Source organism: Squalius cephalus (genome assembly GCF_949319135.1).
Source record: "Squalius cephalus genome assembly, chromosome: 22".
Taxonomy (NCBI): domain Eukaryota; kingdom Metazoa; phylum Chordata; class Actinopteri; order Cypriniformes; family Leuciscidae; genus Squalius; species Squalius cephalus.
This window is the reverse complement of record NC_137143.1, coordinates 21,676,714-21,693,602: the sequence shown is the minus strand read 5'-3', so window position 1 is coordinate 21,693,602 and position 16,889 is coordinate 21,676,714. Positions and strand designations below refer to the sequence as shown.

The window sequence follows — 16,889 nt, the reverse complement described above, 5'->3', positions numbered from 1 at the left end:
AGCTTTGCATTGTTAGAAACCCAGTCATACTATTGAATGGTCGTGCAACACTCTCTCATTTTCCCCTGAGACGGGAGAAATCCGTTATTTACCTCTTACACTTCCTCCTACAATGACGCAAAAATCGTCATTTTGCGTCATTGTAGGAGGAAGTGTAAGAGGGGGGGATTTCTGTTGAGACTACAAGCACTAGTTCCTCATCTTTCCCAGGGGGCGGGACCCGCTCACGCTACAGACCTATTACAGATCAGTGGGTGGGACTTTACTCTCTGAAACTGAAAGCAATATCCTCCATCTTGTTTGAAGCTAAGCTAACAGGCGCTGTGGAGACAGATGTACAGTTATGACAATAGCGGAGGAGAGTACTCAATATGATATAGAAGAAGAGGATTTCGGAAGTCTGATGCTTGAATCAGATGTTTGTGGCTACCTTTACAAGCCGCATTATAGCGAAGAGCAGCCGAGGCAGAAGACCTGCCTGCCGCGGACGAGGAGCCCGGACTGGCTCGAGTTAGGGCGGACTGGTGGCGCCGGTGATCTCACTATGCAACTCATAGACTGTAAGATGCGAACACAGAGATAGAGTCCGTCTGCGGCAAAGAATTTCAACGATGACAATTTCTCCTGGATGAAATCTCTGAATCAGACGAGGACACGGACGTTTGTGTTGAGAACTATCCTAGTTTCGCACCGCATATGTTCTGACTGAACATCCAGGTACCATGCAATAATGCACCTTTTCGAAAGAAATACAAACGAGGAGTAATGCACTAATGAGTTCGCCAACTAACTAGACATTTTGTGTGAATGTGAAATTAATTTCAAGCTCTGGTGGTAGCTAGTCTTGTAGACGGAAGAGTGATTTCTCTTATAGGCAGATATGCGCTTTCTGGATTAGTGGGAGTGGCTTGCGGAGCTGTGCAATGTGGTGCATTGTGGGAGTTGTTGTCTTTCATACAAATGCGTCCTGAAGTTATTTTTTGTCTTTCCTCGGTCACGAAGGCACCAAATTCAAAATTTATTTTACATTTCGACTACATATATGACCCACTTTAAATAAAAAACAATGTTCAAATGGGTGGAATGCCCCTTTAAAGGTCCCGTATTATGCCCCTTTTCACAAGATGTAAAATAAGTCTCTGATGTCCCCAGAGTGTGTATGTGAAGTTTCAGCTCAAAATACCCAACAGATCATTTTTTACAGCATGTTTAAATTGTCATTGTTTGGGGCTCAGAAAAACGAGCTGTTTTAGTGTGTGCCCTTTAAATGCAAATAAGCTTCTGCTGCACGACACAGGGGGCGGAGCTTCATGAGCTTGTGCTCAGTCTGTCAGGACAATAACATCTCACGGCATGATGATAATATCAGAAACTCTCAGTAACGGTGTTCATTTCGAGTCGGACAATAATGCCTACAGAGTCAGAGTGCTGTATAGAGATGAAACCGGTATAGTTTAGTAGTTTAATTACGGTTATTATAACGTATTTGTCATCTGCTTGTATGTATCCATTATTTATTAATAGCCTACAAGTCTGCTGTCTGAATGATGATCAAACATATAGGCCTACTGATGAGTTTAATAAAGTTTATTGTACATCACACAAAAGATGAAGCGTCAGTTTTACTTCAGAAAATCACCTAAGAGCTGAGTAAACACAGTAAGTTATAAGAAGTGCGCAAGTACATAAACGAATTTCGGTAGAGTTGAGGGAGCATTCCTGTGGGCGGAGGTTAGTCAAAAAACGGTTCTAGTGACGTCATTAAAGAAGGAAGTAGAGGGATGTAGTCCAAACGAGCCGTTCGATGTAGGCAACTTCTGTTAAATAAAATATCTCGCTTGGCATTGAACTTTGAGCTTTATAATTTTACAGATATTATTTATGCTCTAACAGCAACATTACACACTAACTTAAGTTTGAAACATGGGATCACGAAGAACGGGACCTTTAAATACATTCACACTTTTTCCAGACAAACACACTTTCTTCTGTCACATACTTGAACTGGTAAAGACTCTCATGTGTAATTCATGTCTTCTTAAACCATTAAAATGGCTTTGTGGATTATAGTTAGGCCTAAATTTAAGTAATTTGAATGCTTGTCTAGATTTTTTTTTTAATGGAATGTAAAATCAGCAGTAATATATGACAGTAATGATATCATTCATTTGATGTATTTTAATTTATTTAGCTCATAGGGATGCAAATTATTGATTAATTCATTAATCATTAATTGATTGACCTTATCGATCGATTAACGATTAACTGATAAGCAGCTATTTTCCTGAGAATGTAAATTTCTCACGGTATCAATAGTGTCTTTAACATAAAAAGCTAAATATTGCTTATAGGCTACTGAATAAAAATGCATGTTATATTGCTCAGTTGATGTTTTATTGTAACAGTTGGGATAATGGCATTTATGTAGTTTAACAAAATAAATTATCTACAGAAAATTAAAATACATAAAAAATAATTGTGCACTGGCTCACCTGTTGCATGTGAAACATTAAGCAACATAAAATACATTTTAAATAAAAATCTACATGGGTAGGCTTAGCCTACAATATTAAGCCTACATATAATCTAGTAAACTACTTGAATGAAAAACTTGAAACATTACCAGCAGCAGCACACATCTCTAACGTAACATTAGCCTAGCTTCTAGCTGAGTTGCAGTTTGACAAGAGTATAGTTTGACAAAAGCACAATGTTGTGTTTTACACAAATATAAGTAGGCTAAACACTTTGCAGTTTTAATGATGTCCTGTATGAACAAAATGGAGTATGTTTTTATGTTTCCACTGTTCGATCGCGATCGCGCCCGCGCCTCTCTCTCTCTGACACACACATTCCAGCATTGCAATCTTGACATTGCAGCCTGTTCATTATGCTGCGTTCACACCAAACGCGAATAGAGCGTCAAATTCGCGCGTATCGCGTCTAGTTCGACGCTTGAACATTTTGAATCCATTTGCGCGTCCAAAGCGAATAGGACGCGTGTATAAAGCGAGCGTTTGAAGCGAAATAGCACCAAACTATAACGTTACACACACACTGACCTGTAACGTTAAATCTTTGTCTGGAGCTGAAGCTTTTCATCGACCTTCTCAAAATAAAATGATTAATATAACCCTCCAATGCATAGTTAAGGCCCTTTTGGTGACTTTGAGATGATATATAATCTTTCTGTCTCCAAAAATCATCAATTGTCTCCTGTGAAATGTTTCCTACTGTGACAGCTGCCATAGCGCCCGTTACCGAATGTTGACTGTTTGTCCGAGTGAGTGGAGGGGGCGTGGCTTAGTCATAGGTCAATTAGCCGACAATAATTTAATTTAATCGAGTAAATTCTTGTCGACAATTAATCGATAATCGATTAACCATTTCCATCCCTAAGCTCATTTAAACTTTTTTTGCCTTAGGCTTGTTCACTGTGGTTTAACAAATAAAACATTATGCTGTGCGGTTTCTCGGACAGGGTTTAAATTAAGACATGAGTAGGCCTTAAGGGGTTAGTTCATCCAAAAATGAAAATTCTGTCAGTAATTATTCACCCTCATGTTGTTCCAACCCCTTCAGACTTCGTTCATCTTCGGAACACAAATTAAGATATTTTTGATGAAATCTGAGAGCTGTCTCACTTCTTCATAGGCTTTTAGGTAATTTCATCTGCTGGCCCAGAAAAGTTAGTAAAAACATTGTTAAAATAGTCCAAGTGACTATAGTGGCTCAACCTTAAGTTTATCAAGCGACGAGAATAGTTTTTGTGCACAAAAAAACCCCTAAAATAACGACTTTATTCAACTATTCATTTTCTTCTGTGTGGGCCTCTGAGTGAGTTCACGATATTCCCATTCATTTTTAAAAAAAATAAAAAATCTCCTCAATGCTGCCAATATACTGTACCACTTCTGTTGGTGCACTGCAGCAATGCACTGTCCAAGCACATGCTTCTTGTTGGGCAGATCTTCAGGAAACTGGATTAAAAGTACCAGTGGTGTCATCTGAAATGAAAATAAAGGCCTTTTCACACAACACTTAATCCTGGGTTATCATCATTCCAAACCCTGGGTAGAGGTACGTTTCATACTTGTAATTTAGGATTTATCCATTCATGACTGTTGACACTGCAAATTTTCAAATAAGAACATCAATCCAAAGTTTATGAATGTACAATGTGAAATGTCATATACCTATAGTTGTAATTGATAACCCCAGGTAAAGTATGAGCAGTGTGAAACATGAAATATGATTGACCCAGGATTCCACTGACCCAGGCTTAACTATTTAAATTGTGACAAGCCCTTAAATGTTTTGAAGTATGAGCAGTAGCACGTCATATATTGCTTTTGGTTTGAGACCCTGAATAAAAAGTGAAATGTGTTATTATAGGGGCCAGTGAAATTTCACAATCAACAAGTATCCAACATTCTTTAAATTTTGTGGATTTTATTAGTGTGGTTAGCTATTCATAGATTATATAACGAAAATCTGAGCATAGTTGAGACAAATTAAATTACAGAAAATGAAGGAAGACTGTATATTTTGACAAATGTCGTGTGTAGTCTGTATCAATTGTCACAAGGCTTTCTCGTGAGATGAGGATGATTTCCATTGCAAAGTACAGATTAGCTGATCCGACATCGCACCAGCATCCTCACTGAACCTTTTCATTTAAATACAAGCACAATTTTCTCAGACAAACACTCTTCCTTCTGTCAGATACTCATTCCTGTTCTACAGTAAAAAATAAAAAACATTTGTCATAATTCAATTAACTGTGCCCTGTCTTCATAGCACAGTATGGAAGAGTTTAACTAAACATTAATTATAAAACCAGACAATTGTCTTTTAGTGTTTTATCTGTGTTTTTAATCCTTGTAAATAAGGTTAGGTAACCATAAGACTGAATGTTTTGGATTGGTTTCCTCATTTCAATACGGATTAGGAAGAAAGTCAACCATTTCATCTTTACACAGTAGCTCAAAGCATCCTATTCAAATACTCACTATGACGTTATGGAAATGAATCTCAAGTCTATAGTTTAACATGACATGTTCTTGTAACAGTTGCTGTCTGTCTCACCATGGAGATGTTTGGGCTTCTTAACTTCCTTCTACTGGCACTCCATACGTCTGCCGAGAGCTCCGATCCAGGATTAGTGAAGGAAATCATCCATGTGGAGAAGAAGATGACCTGGTATAATGCAAAGATCTATTGCCTAAATAATTCTGGGCAACTGTTTATAGCCTCTGATAAGAACGAGCTGAAGAATCTCAGCGGTTCTGTCAGCCAGCTCTCTTGGATGGGAATTTATAAGTTTTCCACAGCTTGGTACTGGGTGGATGAGACCAAATCCAATTATTTCAACTGGTATGGAGAATGTGCCGTAATGAGCAAGGCTGGATACTGGTTTTATAACACAACATGTGACACTAAACTATTCTTTGTGTGTAAGAATGATTCTGGAGTCTGGGACTTAGTCAAAGAAAAAAAAACTTGGCTGGAGGCAAAACAACATTGTGAAACGGATCACGCTGGTCTTGCGATTATACGTAATGATTTGGACAACAACTTAATAAGTGCTATGCTATATGATAGTTTGGCTTGGATTGGTCTAGCTACAGTTAAAGAAGATACTCCTTTGAAAGAGACCTGGAGATGGATTGGAGACAACAAGCCTGTCATATTCTCCCGGTGGTTAAACGTTTTTTTTTGTGCAGTAATTGATTGGAGAGGATTCTGGCATGACCGCGTTTGCTTTGAGGAACACCCTTTTGTCTGCTTCAGAAAAGTTAACAGTATCCTCGAATTCAGGCTGGTCAATGAAAATAAATCCTGGAAAGAAGCTCAGACTCATTGCAACCTGTTAAGCATGAGCCTAGTCATGGTGAAAACCGAAGCAGAATTGACTTCACTGGTGGTGTATATCCATGGCATAGACAGCTCTTTCGTGGATAATCTTTACTTTTGGATTGGGTTGTATAATAAACCTTGGTATTGTGCTAATGGACCATTAACAATCCAGTATTGGAACAGCATGCAACCGGATAATCTAGATTTCATGAATAGAACCATGCCATCAGCCCTACAAGCTTGTGGAGCTTTAAAAGATGGTGAGTTGTTCGATGAGTTGTGCATAAAACCACTCCCTTTCTTTTGTATGGCCAAAGTGCGCTCTATGATCCTGGTGTCAGAACCCAAATCCTGGATTGAGGCCTTGACACACTGTAGAGACAGATATGTAGACTTGGCCAGTCTCACATCAGCTATGGAACAGCACACCGCTGAGAACAAGGTTCAAGATGTCCAGAGTGATTATGTATGGATTGGCCTGAACTTTCTAATGGGTAGTTGGATCTGGGTGTATGGGGATGATGTACAGTATAAGAACTGGGTAAATGGTGGAAACCTACAGTGTCCAGTTGCTCGTCGCTGTGGTGCCCTCAGTGTGGCAAACGGGACGTGGGAGGCCAGACTGTGTGAGGAGAGATTGGAGTTTCTCTGTTTCAAGACTTAGAGACAAAAGGAGACCGAAAACTTGCTCACTTACAGGAGAGTTTATGTAGTTTCTCAATTTTGATTTATTGTTTTGCATTTTCATAGTGGTGGTTGGTATTAGTAGTAGGCTACATTAAAATGGTTGCTAATAGAAACCAAGAATAAACTATTCTGTTATTGCCAATGGACAATAGTGCAGTAATTTCAAAGTAGTACAAATCAACAGTGGTTTGCCTAATGCTTCTTAGCTTTAAAGATCCTAAACTGAAAACACGTTAAATATTTAATAAATAGCAGTTAGTTTTTCTTTTTTTTTTCTTTCTTCATTTTTCTTGGTGAAGTATTTTACTTGTTTAGAATAAAACATTGCAATATAGATTGTGATTTTGATCTGATTTGTGAGTGAATAGTTTGAGTAGGTTATTTTCAAAGAATCAGTGAAACTAGTTAACAAATAAGTTTTAATGATAAATTTGTGAATTGTTCTGAATTGACCCTTCGCAGGGAGTTTGATTGACAGACAATCTGACCTATCATAATTGTCTATGATCATAATCCGCCATCCGCCGAATCTGGCATTTTTGTCCGACAAAGCAGTCAGGAGAGTTAGTAGATTAACATTGGAGGATTTGAAATTGAAAAACGGAGTGACTGACGTCTCTCCGCGGTTAAAACAACATACATTCCTTCTTAAGTTCATTTATGTTTATTTGATGCTATGAATGAACTAGAAGGAAGAGATGATCGGTTCACGAGCAGCTTTAACTGAAGCTCTACAGCGATCTGTCAGACACATTAAAGAGCCACAAAACGGTATTTATTGTTTTGTTAAAAAATGACCAAATTTACCTAAATAATTCTGGCCAACTGTTTGTAGCCTCTGATCAGAACGAGCTGAAGAATCTCAGCGGTTCTGTCAGCCGGCTCTCTTGGATAGGAATTTATAGGTTTTTCACAGCTTGGTACTGGGTGCTCTACTAACTTAATCTACTAACTGAGCCACAAAACACATTAAAGAGCCACAAAACGATATTTATTGTTTCGTTAAAAAATGACCAAATTTGAAAGTTGAGACTTTGTTTCATGTCAAAAGTAGCCTGGTCTGTCCTGTCTGTCAGCGTGTTGTCAGTGTCCTCTCTGCTCCATGATGTTTCACTGCGTGAGAACATGGTGTGGCGTGAGAGCGGCTTGGCTTGTCGGACATAGCAACTGTAACTAAAGGTGGCGGGTCTTTGTGAACGGTCAAGGTCAACAAAGTGTGGGAACCCTGACTATTTTGTATTTTTACAAATTTGCCATAATAAATTTATCATTTTCATCTCTCAGTTGGTTTGTTCTTTCATGTGTGTGCATAATCTATTTGAGAAATGTATGCTTTTACTAAATAAAAAAATAATAATAATTATAAGTCTAAATACTAAGTCTAAATCAAAGAACTAGACCAATGAACACATTAGTTTGGATTAGTTCAGATCACATACTACATTTCTCATTGATGTTAAAATACTCCTAGGCTATCTGTTGATTCTGACTTATTTGCTTTCTTGTGAGATAAAAAGAATTTCGATTGCAAAGTACAGATCATCTAAACAGAGAACCAACATCCTCACTGAACCTTTTCATTTAAATACATTCACACTTTTTCCAGACAAACACACTTTCTTCTGTCACATACTTGAGCTTGTAAAGGCTCACATGTGTATTTAATGTCTTCTTAAACCATTAAAATAGCTTTATGGATTATAGTTAGGCCTAAATTTAAGTTGTTTGAATGTTTTCTAGATTTTTTTTTAATCAGCAGTAATATATGAGAGTAATGATATCATTCTTTTGATGTATCTTAATTTATTTAGCTCAGCTAAACTTTTTTTCCCTTAGGCTTGTTCACTGTGGTTTAACAAATAAAACATTATGCTGTGCGGTTTCTCGGACAGGGTTTAAATTAAGACATGAGTAGGCCTTGAAGGGTTAGTTCACCCAAAAATGAAAATTCTGTCAGTAATTACTCACCCTCATGTTGTTCCAACCCTGTAAGACTTTCGTTCATCTTCGGAACACAAATTAAGATATTTTTGATGAAATCTGAGAGCTGTCTCACTCCTTCATAGGCTTTTAGGTAATTTCATCTGCCGGCCCTGAAAAGTTAGTAAAAACATTGTTAAAATAGTCCAACTGACTATAGTGGCTCAACCTTAAGTTTATCAAGTGACGAGAATAGTTTTTGTGCGCAAAAAAACCCCTAAAATAACGACTTTATTCAACTATTCATTTTCTTCTGTGTGGGCCTCTGACGTGAGTTCACAATATTCCCATTCATTTAAAAAAAAAAAAAAAATCTCCTCAATGCTGCCAATATACTGTACCCCTTCTGTTGGTGCACTGCAGCAATGTACTGTCCAAGCACATACTTCTTGTTGGGCAGATCTTCAGGAAACTGGACTAAAAGTACCAGTGGTGTCAGCTGAAATTAAAATAAAGGGCTTTTCACACAACACCTAATCCTGGGTTATCATCATTCCAAACCCTGGGTAGAGGTACGTTTCATACTTGTAATTTAGGATTTATCCAATCATGACTGTTGACACTGCAAATTTTCAAATAAGAACATCAATCCAAAGTTTATGAATGTACAATGTGAAATGTCATATACCTATAGTTGTAATTGATAACCCCAGGTAAAGTATGAGCATTTTGAAACATGAAATATGATTGCCCCAGGATTCCATTGACCCAGGCTTAACTATTTAAATTGTGACAAGCCCTTAAATGTTTCGAAGTATGAGCAGTAGCACGTCAAATATTGCTTTTGGTTTGAGACCCTGATCTAAAAGTGAAATGTGTTATAGGGGCCAGTGACATTGCACATTCGACAAGTATCCAACATTCTTTAAATTTTGTGGATTTTATTAGTGTGGTTAGCTATTCATTGATTATATAATGAGAATCTGTGCATAGTTAAATGAAGGAAGACTGTATATTTTGACAAATGTCGTGTGTAGTCTGTATCAATTGTCACAAGGCTTTCTCGTGAGATGAGGATGATTTCCATTGCAAAGTACAGATTAGCTGAACCGACATCGCACCAGCATACTCACTGAACCTTTAAATTTCATTTTCATTTAAATACATGCACAATTATTCTCAGGCAAACACTCTTCCTTCTGTCAGATACTCATTCCTGTTCTACAGTAAAAAATAAAATACATTTGTCATAATTCAATTAACTGTGCCCTGTCTTCATAGCACAGTATGGAAGAGTTTAACTAAACATTAATTATAAAACCAGACAATTAAATTGTCTTTTAGTGTTTTATCTGTGTTTTTAATCCTTGTAAATAAGGTTAGGTAACCATAAGACTGAATGTTTTGGATTGGTTTCCTCGTTTCAATACGGATTAGGAAGAAAGTTAACCATTTCATCTTTACACAGTAGCTCAAAGCATCCTATTCAAATACTCACTATGACGTTATGGAAATGAATCTCAAGTCTATAGTTTAACATGACATGTTCTTGTAACAGTTGCTGTCTGTCTCACCATGGAGATGTTTGGGCTTCTTAACTTCCTTCTACTGGCACTCCATACGTCTGCCGAGAGCTCCGATCCAGGATTAGTGAAGGAAATCATCCATGTGGAGAAGAAGATGACCTGGTATAATGCAAAGAACTATTGCCTAAATAATTCTGGGCAACTGTTTATAGCCTCTGATAAGAACGAGCTGAAGAATCTCAGCGGTTCTGTCAGCCAGCTCTCTTGGATGGGAATTTATAGGTATTCCGCAGCTTGGTACTGGGTGGATGAGACCAAATCCAATTATTTCAACTGGTATGGAGAATGTGCCGTAATGAGCAAGGCTGGACATTGGTTTTATAACACAACATGTGACACTAAACTATTCTTTGTGTGTAAGAATGATTCTGGAGTCTGGGACTTAGTCAAAGAAAAAAAAACTTGGCTGGAGGCAAAACAACATTGTGAAACGGATCACGCTGGTCTTGCGATTATACGTAATAATTTGGACAACAACTTAATAAGTGCTATGCTAAATAATAGTTTGGCCTGGATTGGTCTAGCTACAGTTAAAGAAGATACTCCTTTGAAAGAGACCTGGAGATGGATTGGAGACAACAAGCCTGTCATATTCTCCCGGTGGTTAAACTTTTTTTTTTGTGCAGTAATTGATTGGAGAGGATTCTGGCATGACCGCGTTTGCTTTGAGGAACACCCCTTTGTCTGCTTCAGAAAAGTTAACAGTATCCTCGAATTCAGGCTGGTCAATGAAAATAAATCCTGGAAAGAAGCTCAGACTCATTGCAACCTGTTGAGCATGAGCCTAGTCATGGTGAAAACCCAAGCAGAATTGACTTCACTGGTGGTGTATATCCATGGCATAGACAGCTCTTTCCTGGATAATCTTTACTTTTGGATTGGGTTGTATAATAATCCTTGGTATTGTGCTAATGGACCATTAACAATCCAGTATTGGAACAGCATGCAACCGGATAATCTAGATTTCATGAATAGAACCATGTCATCAACCCAACAAGCTTGTGGAGCTTTAAAAGATGGTGAGTTGTTCGATGAGATGTGCACAGAACCACTTCCTTTCTTTTGTATGGCCAAAGTGCGCTCTATGATCCTGGTGTCAGAACCAAAATCCTGGATTGAGGCCTTGACACACTGTAGAGACAGATATGTAGACTTGGCCAGTCTCACATCAGCTATGGAACAGCACACCGCTGAGAACAAGGTTCAAGATGTCCTGAGTGATTATGTATGGATTGGCCTGAACTTTCTAATGGGTAGTTGGATCTGGGTGTATGGGGATGATGTACAGTATAAGAACTGGGTAAATGGTGGAAACCTACAGTGTCCAGTTGCTCGTCGCTGTGGTGCCCTCAGTGTGGCAAACGGGACGTGGGAGGCCAGACTGTGTGAGGAGAGATTGGAGTTTCTCTGTTTCAAGACTTAGAGACAAAAGGAGACTGAAAACTTGCTCACTTACAGGAGAGTTTATGTAGTTTCTCAATTTTGATTTATTGTTTTGCATTTTCATAGTGGTGGTTGGTATTAGTAGGCTACATTAAAATGGTTGCTAATAGAAACGAAGAATAAACTATTCTGTTATTGCCAATGGACAATAGTGCAGTAATTTCAAAGTAGTACAAATCAACAGTGGTTTGCCTAATGCTTCTTAGCTTTAAAGATCCTAAACTGAAAACACGTTAAATATTTAATAAATAGCAGTTCGTTTTTTCTTTTTTTTTTTCTTTCTTCATTTTTCTTGGTGAAGTATTTTACTTGTTTAGAATAAAACATTGCAAGATTGTGATTTTGATCTGATTTGTGAGTGAATAGTTTGAGTAGGTTATTTTCAAAGAATCAGTGAAACTAGTTAACAAGTAAGTTTTAATGATAAATTTGTGAATTGTTCTGAATTGACCCTTCGCAGGGAGTTTGATTGACAGACAATCTGACCAATCATAATCCGCCGAATCCGGCATTTTTGTCTAACAAAGCAGTCAGGAGAGTTAGTAGATTAACGTTGGAGGATTTGAACTTGAAAAACAGAGTGACTGACGTCTTTCCGCGGTTAAAACAACATTTCTTCTTAAATTCATTTATGTTTATTTGATGCTATTGAAGGGTTAAAATTTAAGAATATGTTTTCAGATATGCTTCCTTACATAACATCACAGTGAAGAATACTGATTTTAGCTTTTAAGGTTAAGATCTCAGCAAAGTTGCAATTCCTGTTTTCTTTAATGGCTCTTCGAGCCCCAGTTTCACTCAGACTGATGGGATTAGCACACAAATGATTACCCAAATGGCTCTTGGAGCCTTATGCTGATTGAATTAGGATTGGCCAGACCCTCACAGTCTAGAGTGTTACCTTAACCTGTATACCTAATTTGCATGCTTTGTTCAACCTCAATGTAAATCCCTCCCCCTAAATGTCTATAAATTTGCAAGGCAACTCTCTTGAGTTAGTCTTGATGATGATGATGAACTACAGACTACATGGAAGAATAAATCTCTTCTGCTTATAAGATCCATCTCAAGTCTCCTGGTCTCTGCTTTGAAGAAAGAAAAACTTTACAACACTATAAATGAACTAGAAGGAAGAGATGATCGGTTCACGAGCAGCTTTAACTGAGGCTCTACAGTGATCTGTCAGACACATTAAAGAGCCACAAAACGGTATTTATTGTTTCATTAAAAAATGACCAAATTTGAAAGTTGAGACTTTGTTTCATGTCAAAAGTAGCCTGGTCCTGTCTGTCAGCGTGTTGTCAGTGTCCTCTCTGCTCCACGATGTTTCACTGCGTGAGAACATGGTGTGGCGTGAGAGCGGCTTGGCTTGTCGGACATAGCAACAGTAACTAAAGGGGGCGGGTCTTTGTGAACGGTCAAGGTCAACAAGTGTGGGAACCCTGACTATTTTGTATTTTTACAAATTTGCCATAATAAATGTTTCATTTTCATCTCTCAGTTGGTTTGTTCTTTCATGTGTGTGCTTAATCTATTTGTGAAATGTATGCTTTTACTAAATAAAAAAATAATAATAATTATAAGTCTAAATACTAAGTCTAAATCAAAGAACTAGACCAATGAACACATTAGTTTGGATTAGTTCAGATCACATACTACATTTCTCATTGATGTTAAAATACTCCTAGGCTATCTGTTGATTCTGACTTATTTGCTTTCTTGTGAGATAAAAAGAATTTCGATTGCAAAGTACAGATTATCTAAACAGAGAACCAACATCCTCACTGAACCTTTTCATTTAAATACATTCACACTTTTTCCAGACAAACACACTTTCTTCTGTCACATACTTGAGCTTGTAAAGGCTCACATGTGTATTTCATGTCTTCTTAAACCATTCAAATAGCTTTATGGATTATAGTTAGGCCTAAATTTAAGTTGTTTGAATGTTTTCTAGATTTTTTTTTAATCAGCAGTAATATATGACAGTAATGATATCATTCATTTGATGTATCTTAATTTATTTAGCTCAGCTAAACTTTTTTTCCCTTAGGCTTGTTCACTGTGGTTTAACAAATAAAACATTATGCTGTGCGGTTTCTCGGACAGGGTTTAAATTAAGACATGAGTAGGCCTTAAAGGGTTAGTTCACCCAAAAATGAAAATTCTGTCAGTAATTACTCACCCTCATGTTGTTCCAACCCTGTAAGACTTTCGTTCATCTTCGGAACACAAATTAAGATATTTTTGATGAAATCTGAGAGCTGTCTCACTCCTTCATAGGCTTTTAGGTAATTTCATCTGCCGGCCCTGAAAAGTTAGTAAAAACATCGTTAAAATAGTGACTACAGTGGCTCAACCTTAAATTTATCAAGCTATGAGAATACTTTTTGTGCGCAAAACCCCCCCTAAAATAACGTCTTTATTCAACTATTCATTTTCTTCTGTGTGGGCCTCTGACGTGAGTTCACGAGAGCCACGACCCATGCGCGAGAACTGAGAAAATTTTAGTAAAAGTATTCCCGTCGCTTGATAAACTTAAGTTTGAGCCAGTCACTTGGACTATTTTAATGATGTCTTTACTAACTTTTTTGGGCCGGCAGAATGACATTACCCAGAAGCCTATGAAGGAGTGAGACAGCTCTCAGATTTCATCAAAAATATGTTAATTTGTGTTCCGAAGATGAACGAAAGTCTGAAGGGGTTGGAACAACATGAGGGTGAGTAATTACTGACAGAATTTTCATTTTTGGGTGAACTAACCCTTTAATCTAGAATAGTTAATAGTGGTTTTAAAAATGGCTGTCTGAAACACAGATCAAGTACAGATTACTAACACATGGACTATGGAGTCCTGAACTAAATAAACAATATTAATTTAAAACCATCTGTGCTAATCTGAATTAGCATGACAGAGACGCTTATAAAACAAGGAATGAACCAAGAAAATCTTAACATTATGAAATAAATGGTTTTCTCTAATACACATTGGCCACAATTATTGGTTGCCCTAGAAATTATTATGAGTAAAATCTCTGAAGAGCTCTGAAGTATATTCCCATTCATATTTACAATTTTTAGCACACCAGGTTAATTTTGTCCAGCCATGGTTTCCTGTTTCACACGACTATTAATATGAGGGAACAAAAAGTTCAAATTCCACCCATTCCATTCTATTCCATCTAAACAAAGAATATAGTTGTGATGTGCACCAAAAGATTGCTGAGCTTCAAAGATTCAAGAAATTTAAGAAAATAGCACAAAATAGAGTCAACAAAATGTTAGAAAATTGTGAGACAATGTCCATTTCAACCATCAGGGCAATAATTAAGAAGTTCCAATCAACAGGACATTTTACGAAATACGAATCTGCCTGGAAGAGGACGTATGTCTATGACCCTGTCCCAAACTTCACACTTAATATGCATTTTCGGTTTTGTGGACATAAAATTGCTGCCGCGTGCGCATGTCCGTTAAGTCCATGTCTGTAGGGTGTCCCATTTGTCATTTTAGGTTTCAGAAGGGTGCTCGTGAGCACCCCCTTTGCGGTTGATATGCACACTTTTGCTGAGCATGCACAGAAGTGGGCTCTGACTGGAGAATTGGCGGAATAGATCTGCTGGAGGGTTAGACCTGCCTCCTGGTAGGTTTAATTTAAGACTCAATTTAGTCCTGGAGTAGCTCTAGTCTTCCTCCAGGAAATCAGTTTATTAAACTCTGGACTAGACTTAGTCTTGGACTATTTAAAAGCAGATTCTTGTTAATCTGATTTAAAAGGCCATTTCAGTCTAGGACTAGGCTTAAACTCTGTCCGGGAAACCACTCCTAAGTCAGCATAAGTTTGGCATCATTGAGTTGACACATTCATTACAAGCTGTCTTGTGAGATCCTCACCATATGCCCTCTATTCAAATCCATTTTGACAGTTTGCTGCTTGCAAAGTCAGTCTAAACAACACAGTTAAACAGGATCGCAGTTATACATCACACAGTACATGAAGATGTTATCTAGTCCTATGAGCTCATTTTTCAGCACATGGTGATAGAAGTTGAATGCAGTGATGGTATATGCAGCATTCACAACCAATGCAGCAGTTTCATACAAAAACACTTCTAATTAAATACACATGCCTCTTTTTTCTTTGTGTCCCTGCAGGGTCGTCAAAGAGGAAGTCTCGGACGATAACGCCAAACTGCCTTGTTTCAATGGGAGAGTGGTGTCATGGGTGAGCTGTGAAAAACCTCTGCCTTATATAACATCTGAATCAGAGTGGAAAAGGCAGGCAGTCATGCATTCATATGTCGACTCGTAAGAAAGATGCAGCACATGCGCCAAATCATATACTGGACATCAACAGTTTCAGTTCACCGATTAATTATGCTAATTAAGTCTGAAAGGCACTTTGAAGTCTTACCGATTCTAAAGTGCAATGCATAATTCAGGACATTGCGTTCTGCTGGATGCCATTTTTATTTAGTGCCTTTGAGGCCTTTGCTAGTTGTAGTCTTTTGTTTTGAGTTTAATAGAACAGTTCAAACATCCTATTCATCCAAACTGTGTGAGGGATGAAGAGCCATTAAAACTTAAACAAAAAGCATCTGAACTTGACACTTATGTTTACTTAAAGGATTTCACACATAATTGAAAATTCTGTCATCAGTTACTCGCTCTCATGTTGTTCCAAACCCATAAGACTTTTGTTTATCTCCAAAACACAAAGAAATAGAGATTTCTGCCCCTCCATTGGACGTCAATTTACCCAAAATCCAAATCCAAAAAGGTTCTTAAAGAGATCGTAAAGTCCATATGAATCGCCCTGTGTAATCCAAGTCTTCTGAAGAAACACTTTATACGATAAACTGATTTTGCCGTGACATGAACCTCATTGGTTCTCATAAGTCAAGCAAGAATGCTTGAGCTTCCATTTACCAAATATCAATGCTCTATGTTCATTCACTGATCAATGTTTATATGTAAATAAAAGACTAAATTAAATTTGTTCATCATACAAAGCGATCATGTCTCTTCAGAAGACTTGGATTTAACCACTCGATGCATATGAATTTATTTTAAGATCTCTTTATGAATATTTTTAATCTTCAGAGATGGGTTTGGAACAACATGAGGGTGAGTAATTTTCATTTTTCAGTGAACTAGCTCTTTATGTTCATCTTTGCGCTAAAATGCATTTATTTGCCTGTTTGTAGCTTGTATTGGCTGAGAGCTCCCACACAGATGGGATGTCGTTGTGCACTGACAGTCATACTGAGCTTCCCCCACCGCTGGAGAGGACGGGAGGCATCGGAGACTCCAGACCTCCCTCGTTCCAGTGAGTAACACGCATGTATCCTGTGCAACACACACTCCAGAACAAATTCACTACACAGATGTGCC

At 37.8% G+C, this 16,889-nt stretch overlaps 1 protein-coding gene across 2 annotated transcripts in view; it reads left to right on the top strand.

The window, feature by feature from the left end:
- Positions 1 to 16,889, top strand: part of dvl1b (dishevelled segment polarity protein 1b) — a 45,425-nt gene that overhangs the window by 8,216 nt on the left and 20,320 nt on the right. For both annotated transcript variants that reach the window (XM_079858203.1, XM_079858204.1), the window contains exons 2-3: positions 15,651 to 15,720; positions 16,703 to 16,824. In XM_079858203.1, the coding sequence (XP_079714329.1) occupies positions 15,651 to 15,720; positions 16,703 to 16,824 (192 nt within the window). The remainder of the gene's footprint in view (positions 1 to 15,650; positions 15,721 to 16,702; positions 16,825 to 16,889) is intronic.